The sequence below is a fragment of the Gracilinanus agilis genome, chromosome 3 (assembly GCF_016433145.1).
Source record: "Gracilinanus agilis isolate LMUSP501 chromosome 3, AgileGrace, whole genome shotgun sequence".
Lineage (NCBI taxonomy): Eukaryota > Metazoa > Chordata > Mammalia > Didelphimorphia > Didelphidae > Gracilinanus > Gracilinanus agilis.
This window is the reverse complement of record NC_058132.1, coordinates 155,606,285-155,614,298: the sequence shown is the minus strand read 5'-3', so window position 1 is coordinate 155,614,298 and position 8,014 is coordinate 155,606,285. Positions and strand designations below refer to the sequence as shown.

Genomic DNA, 8,014 nt, shown 5'->3' with positions numbered 1-8,014 from the left:
GATTTGCCCAGTAAATGATTCCTCAGTGTGTGTGAGTGAGTGAGAGAGTGTGTGTGTATGTGTGTGTGTGTGTGCGTGCGCGTGTTGTAGCTCTGTCAATCCTTGGATTAGAACCAATGATTGCAGCGTGTAGGAGGGCTGTCTGGGTCCAGATTGTACAATGTGTTTCAGTGCCAGAGTATGAGTAGAGATAATTACTGAGAAGTCACACTCTCTCACTCCCTCGGCTTTTCTTGTGTCCTTCAGCAAAACACTGGATTTAAATCTCCTTCCACGAGCGTGAGAGCAACGCAATCTGTCAGGAAAGAAAGGAAGAAAAAACCGAACCTGACAAAAAAGAAAAAAAAAAAAAAAAGAGGGAGGGAAACCAACATGAAAACCATCCAGGCAAAAATGCACAATTCTATCTCTTGGGCAATCTTCACTGGGCTGGCCGCTCTGTTTCTCTTTCAAGGTAAGAGGTTACTATTGATTTGCCTACAGTAGACGCAGGATTCGTGCAATGTGTTTTTTCTATTATTCGCAGACTCCCCAAGTCTGTCTCTGTTGCGCGGGTTTGCAGGTGGAGAGGGGAGAGCCTTTAAACAGCATGGCTGGGGCTTAATTCTTTCTACTAGGTTCCCCAAGAATATTGATTCAGTCCCGGATTGCTATAGGAAGGGGAATGTATATGTATTTAGGAAATAATGTGTGTGCTGCCAGTGTTTGGTATGGGGTGTGCACTGGGCTATGTGGCTATATCGTTCACAACACATACATCACACCACACCACAGCACATCACAGCACCCCGCGAATGCAAGGACCAAGTCAAAAACATCATAAAATCAAAGGATGCTAGGTGGCTTCCGCATGCATTATTGAGAAGAAATGGGAAGGAGAAAGTTTAAATATCAGCTGGCAAACTTGAATGGCTGCTCAGTGAGGAAAACGGAGAAAATGCAGGTCCACTGTAGTCAGGATCACCATGCCTTGTGTTAGGTTTTGGTCAGCAGCCCATCATCAAGGGGATGAATCAATTTGCAGCAGCAGTGAGCAGTGATATTAGTTTGGAGGGGTTGTGGGTTTTAGGGCTGGGGGCCATTGGAGAAGGTGAGGAGCAAGAAAACGCAGGAGGAAACTGGGCTGTTCAATCAGGGCAAGATTTTCAAAGTTAAAGGGCAACGCGCATTAGGTACGGAATGCTAATTCTCTGTTTATTTATCTGCTGAGAAGCAGAGCCATGGGGGCTGCAATCTAGACTGCCGTTTTCTCTCAGAATATGCTCTTTGATGTTCTTTTCGGCTCCATGCAGTGTGCAGGGCAAATTCGGAATGAGCTTCAACCTTGAATCCATTCTGGGTGCTATTTATTCTCATTCTGCCCCCAGCCCCCACTGCCCCAGGCTCCCACATTTTTCGTAAGCTTGCTCTCTCCTCCCCCCTTTTGACTGCTCACTTTGTCTTTGTAGGGTTTATATTATCTTTTTTTTTCTAATTAAAGGTATTCAAACTCTTAGGGGTTCAGGAAAGAAACTTTGTTAGGTGGTCCTGCGGAGTTCTTCAAGAAGAGCTGCCTTCGAAAATATATACTTGGATCAAGAAAGTTAAGAACATAGAATCATAGATCTAGATTGGGAAGGAACCCAAGAGGTCAACTAATCCAATCCCTTCATTTTACAGAGTCTGTAACTGAGTCTCAGAGAGGTTAAGTGTCTTGCCCAAGGTCACACAGGTAGTAGTCAGCAAGGCAAAGTCAAGATTCAAACCCAGGTCTCTGGTTCCAGAATCAGCACTTTGATTATAGAAGATGGGGGCCTCTGAGGGGACAAATAGAGGAAACCAGGTAGCCACTATCTCTCTAGTCTGATACTTGTCAATTTTTTTATAATCCCTGTGATCCTCCCTTAAGTACCCTGGTGCTAATGAAGTCATAATGCAGCCCTTTCTTTGGGTTAAAGACTTTCCTTTGGGGAGAGCTGCAGTGGCTGCTACTGGGATCCAAACCAAGCAAGCAGAGACACTTAGAAAGAGTTGTTTGGAAACAGCTTAAGTAGAGTTAAAGAACCAAAATAGGGAGGGGGAGGGGAGAGGCCCCTGGGAGGAGGGAAAGGCTCAGTCAGTTGCTAAGAAGGTTGGTCCTCCTTGAACTTGGTAAAGGTGCCTCCAGCTTAGCCAGTTACACGTAATTCAGGAGGTCAGTCTTAGGGACCTCTTTACTGTCCATCTCTTGAAGGTGTATATGGTTTACATGAGGCTGAAGGTGACAGCTTGGATTTATAAGATATTCTTCCTCATATAATGCACACCATCATTCAGAAAAGCAGGATGCCTATGTAGGGGCATATCTCAGGACCCAGAACCCCCTCCCCCATGAATATGATCAAAGATTACTATTTTAGGGATGATACTGGGGAAATAAAATCTGGAAGATGTTGCTTACAATAACAGAGATCTCTCTGTGCTGAGAACAGAACTGAGGAGTAGGTGAAAGAAGCAACAGAGGTGAGGAGGATGGGCTGTGGGGACTGGGACCCTACCAGCTCCCAAATTATACATGTTTAAAGCTACTCCTTCTTCTATGCCTTAATATCAAAACAGAGAAAATGGCCAAACTTCCTGAAGCTGAGAGCCCCACTGGCAGCATGCCAGAAGCCTGGGGGCCATAGTGAATTTACATATAAATTAGCATACGTGATTTTTTTTTATCAGAAATAAATGCAGGGAAGCATAATATTTGCTCGTACTTTGAATCTTCCTTGAATAGATGAGTAGAAATTGCTGGTGCAAAATTTTCTAGTGTGAAAGCCCTTTTGGCTGCTTCATGTGGCATTGCTTCCACACTGATGGGGATAAGAGAGAAAAAGCATAAGGCAAGGTTTGCTAGTAGTCATATTGGTGAGAATGGAGGGGTAAGGGGAGGTCTGAGGCCTCTCTCCTCCTCAAACCAATCTATCTATCCCTGCACTTCCTAAGAATACAACACCTTTTGCTATCCACCTTAAATCAGTTCTGGCCAGGGTCAGATGTTTCCAAAGAGAACTTGAGGCTGTCTGATTTTAAGTCACGTCAACCCCCAAACCTAACTTCAGTCTGAAGCTGAAAAGGTGATGTCTGTTTTCTCTTCCAGGGGAAAGAATCCAGAGGCTGCCAGCTATCTCTTATCAAAGTTACACCATTACTAGGCAGCCCAGGTCTTGCCTGCAATAATCCACTCCCATTGCATTGACCCAGTGGGGCTAGTTAGAATGCAGTGCACATTCTAAGACATTTTTCCCCTTTCCTTGGTTTTTGTTTTAAGCTGGCTCCTTCCAGAGCTGTTACTTCCTATGTTTTCTGCCTTTTGAAAAGGTGCCTGGTGCCAGTGGCAGGTTATGAGTCCTCCCTCAACTGCCCCTCCCCCCTGCCTGAACCCCGATCCAGTCTAGGAGAGAGGGGTGATGTAGGAAGGAGCAAATTTCCAAAGGAATCAGCACTGATTAGAGAAGGAAAGAAAGGGGAGGGGTGATTAGCTCCCTGGAGCTCTTGCCCTAAGATGCACCAGAGGTTGATTAACAAGCTCCCTCTCTTTCTAAGGATCGGGAGCTGTCCCTTTCAGCACACCTCCTACCTCTAGCACCCACTTGGATTTGAAGGAGGTGACGGGTTGGTGGCGCTGCTTTTCTCTTTCTAGAAACCTGGGCTATATCTTTTTTGAAGGATTATCTGTTCCTTTCAACACCTTTTGATGGGTTTGAATAGAATCTCCCCTCCTCTTCCTGGCTTTCTGTGATTTTGTTGGGTGCCTCTTCTACTGGTCTGCCCAGCTGAGTCAAAAGTACAGCAGAAAGGCAGCAGGACGCTGAGCTGAGCACATATGCTCCTTTCCTCCACTCCCAGGGAAAGAGGCACGACTCAAATTAGAAGACATGCCAAACTCCTGTCCCTTGAAGTAAACATTTTGAGTGATAGTAGTAACCTGGGTTGGACCTCACCTCTGGGATGTGTAGGCATCAGGGGAAGATATAACTTAACATTTCTTTGAAAGAGACAGTCAGCCTGACTCTTACTGTCTTCTTTGTGAAGAATGGCCACATCCACAACCCAAAGTCAAAGAGAAGGTACTGTACTATATACTGTTTGTCTGGCAACAGGGCCAGGGAAACCTTGGCTGAAGTTGTTACTTAGGGTGAAGTGGGGTCTGGGCATCCCTCTATGCCTTCCTGAGAAGGATTTAGTTATGTCCTTGTCCTTACAGCCAAAGGTGCCAATACCAACTTCTACCTTTGTGTACAACAAGCATGATGGAAGAAGTTCAAAGGTTCTTTCTTCACTGTAAATGGATACAATATGACTTTTAGACGTCCAACTTCTTTTTGCAGAAGCTAGAACTGAGATGAATTATCTTTTTAGGTTTGCAAAATTTTAGATAAAATAAAAGAGGAATCAGAAAGGCCCAATTCCTCATTAGTCCTTGGTTCTTGATTGATGCTGACTAGATTGCCCTGTTGGTTTCTGTTGTTTGCCAGCAGACCATAGTTAAGCTACTTTGTTTAAAGATACACTTCAGCATTTCCCCAAGGCATCTCTCCCATGATTTTGTCAATGGGAATACTCCCTCCACTAACATATATTGGAATCCTTCCACCCCAGTCTCTTCACACAAGGTTCTTGTTTATATTTCCCAATTTACCCTCCAAGGAGAATCTTTTAACCTTATTAGAGTCCTTCCTTCCTCTTTGTCTTTAAGTATACCAGGAGCACTACTAAGCTACTTCTTTTTACTTCTTTCTCAATATATGACAAGCTTACTTCCTTATCCTGCAATGTCATTCCTTATATGTAAATTACATGTGATAACATATTTACCTGCATTTCTCTTTGGGTTATTTTTATTTTGTGATTTGTCTGAGGTCATGGGGATTTAGGGGTTGAATCTATGTAGCATTTCTAGGAGGATATCAGTGTTAAATGGAAGTTTTTTGCATCCCTGGGCAAGAAAGTGGTAGATCAGGATTTCTTAACCTGGGGTCAGTAAATTTGTATTGTTTACTATTTTGCTAATTACATTGAAATGTAATTGGTTTCCTTTGTGATCCTATTTATTTTATTTTATGTATTTACAAACCATTATTCTGAAACTGCCAAAAGAGTCCATTCTACAAAAAAGGTTAAGAACCCTTGTTCTAGGTAGTATAACACATTGTAGTAGAAAGAAAACAGAAGCTGAATTCAGATTCCTAGCTTGCTACTTACTTTGACATAATACCTTTTATGGGCTTCATTTTTATCGATTGTAAAATCAGGGGTTCAGACATGATGATTTCTGTTATCTTCTGTCTCTATAGCCATAATCCCATAATGTGGTAATCTAATATCCTATAGTTATATCCATTTCATTATCTACCTGCTGAATTTGTCTAAATACATATATATGTGTATTTGTATGTATACATATACATACATTGTATATGCATGTGTTTTATATACATATATACATATATATATGAGAAGGGAAGGGGGAGAGAGAAAGAGGAGAGAGACAGAGAGAGAGGAAAAGGAAAAAGAGATGAATTAATAACTTTATAGTTTCCTCTTATAACTGTTTGTCATAATAGTTTGGGCAATATTCTTTTTTATCCACTTAGTTTTTAAAGTTCAAATATTTAGATCAATTGAAACTACTTAGAAATGGCTTTGTAGTATTCAGAGTATTCATAAAGTTATTATGATGTCATCTTCAAACAAGATCATTTGGAGATCTTCAACATCAATAGGGAAGCTTTCTTTTGTTTGGCAGCTGATGTTCATTAGATGTTCTCTGTGTCTTTCCTAATCAATATAAACCATTTTCTAGAAAGAGTTCTCTACGTGAATTGCAGAATTATCTAAAAAATTAGGATAAAGCAAAACTATTTTGAATCCCTGGAGCTCTCCACTTTAAAGCTTGCCCAGTTTTGACTTATACTAATCTTCATAAGATGAGAAGCAGATGGTGAGACATTTGCTCCTCATACCTCCATTTTTGCTATAGGTTGCTTGGCAGTCCTGCTAGTTACATTCCTGATGGCATGAATTCTCTGCTGAGATGAGGGTCAGTGCTGGTAGCCTGACTAAGACCAGAAATTCATTGCATGCTTATGCTCCCTGGTGCCAACTTTATCTCCTGGACATCTGGCATAAAGTATGGGTCAAGGTACTCTGTTGAAGAGCAGAACCCTTTCTGAATCTTGTACCAATCATGTGGTATTGAAGCAACCACTTCCTTTATTTGGAATATTTTTCCATGGTTACATGATTCATGATCTTTCCTACCCCTCTTCCCTCCCCACTCCCAGAGCTGACAAGGAGTTCCACTGGGTTATACATATATCATTGTTCAAAACCTATTTTCATGTTATTTATATTTGCAGTAGAGTGATCTTTTAACATAAAGACCCTAATCATATCCCCATCAAATCACGTGATCAAGCAGGTTTTTTTTCTGTGTTTCTACTCCTACAGTTCTTTCTCTGGATGAGGATATCATTCTTTCTCATATATTCCTCTGTATTGTTTTGGGTCATTGCATTGCTGATAGTAGAAAAATCTATTACATTTGATTGTGCCATAATATATCAGTCTCTGTGTGAAGTGTTCTCCTGGTTTTGTTCCTTATGGTCTGCATCAATTCCTGGAGGTCTTTCTGGTTCACATGGAATTCCTCCAGTTCATCATTCTTTTCAGCACAATAGTATTCCATCACAATCATAAACCACAATTTGTTCAGTCATTTTCCAATCGATGGAAACTCCCTCATTTTCCAATTTTTTTTTACCACTACAAAGAGCTTGGTTATAAATATTTTCATACAAGTATTTTTCCTTATTATCTTTTTGGGGTACAAACCCAGAAGTGGTAGGGCTGGAACAAAGCACAGGCAGTCTTTTAAAGCCCTTTGAGCATAATTCCAAAATGCCCTCCAGAATGATTGGACCAATTCACAACTCCACCAGCAATGGAGTGTCCCAATTTTGTCACATCTCCTCCAACATCTATTACTTTCCTTTACTGCCATATTGGCCAGTCTGCTACGTGAGGTCATACCTCAGCCTTGTCAAATAACCATTTTTAAGGATAGAGGAGGAAACAGAAAATAGAGCAAGGACCAGACTGATATGCAGATCCAACAATATTGACTTAGGGTGGAAAAAACTTTTGATAATAAGACCAAATTAAGGTTGTGTTCCCATAGTACTAGGCTTAATGCTTAGGACTTAGACGAAATAATTTATTTCTGACATTAGTAATGGAAACACTATGAGTTTTTTTGAAATCTAGAGAAAGTATCTTCAGGGGAATTAAGACCAGAGATTTGAGCATGTCTTCTAAACCTGAGGTCCTGTAGATTTTTCCAATGGGAAAGAGGCCTCCTCTATGTGAGTTTCTGTCTCTCCACCTGCCCGCCAGGCCTCGAAGCGACTCCCCTGGGTGTTTCCAGGACTCATTAATGCATGTAATGCTCTGAACATGTGGTGCTAAGTGGAACTCCATGCTGAGAATGGTGGTATTTATGCTGTTTACTTCCTTTCTGCTCTACTGGCTTGTTACGTGTTTACTTTATGTCGACAGTCATTTGAAATTCAATAAAACAAATTAAACATGAAAAAAAATCAAAACATGTAAAAAAAAGGTAACAGATGGAATACAGGTGTTGTTCTCCCTGCCCTCCCTTTCTTTCCCTCCTTTTTATCCCCATAACTCCTGGGACTACTTCCATCTTATCAATCTTTCCTCTACCTACATATCTTAGACATTTTGAGAAAGAGAGAGTTGAGGAAGGAGTACTCACTGAGGATGGGTCAAAGAGGAATCCAGAGAAATGTATGAACAAGGCCACCTATCTAGGAAGATATCTGCATGAAGTGCAGTTCAGTCTCCTAATAGTTGAAGAGAGAGGAGGATCTGGGGTAGATTGGGAAGGAGTTTTAAAAGGGGAAAGACATTGAGTTAGGATAGCACAAGGTCAAAAAGAAAGACTCTTATTTACTATATATATATATACATATATATATATATA

The 8,014-nt window shown here is 41.2% G+C and overlaps 1 protein-coding gene across 2 annotated transcripts in view; it reads left to right on the top strand.

Annotated features, from left to right (window-relative positions):
* Positions 1 to 203: 203 nt before the first annotated feature.
* LOC123240626 (neurotrimin-like) overlaps positions 204 to 8,014 on the top strand; it is a 1,333,520-nt gene continuing 1,325,709 nt past the window's right edge. For both annotated transcript variants that reach the window (XM_044668324.1, XM_044668323.1), the window contains exon 1: positions 204 to 454. In XM_044668324.1, coding sequence (XP_044524259.1) covers positions 373 to 454 — 82 coding nt within the window. In that variant the 5' untranslated portion in view covers positions 204 to 372. The remainder of the gene's footprint in view (positions 455 to 8,014) is intronic.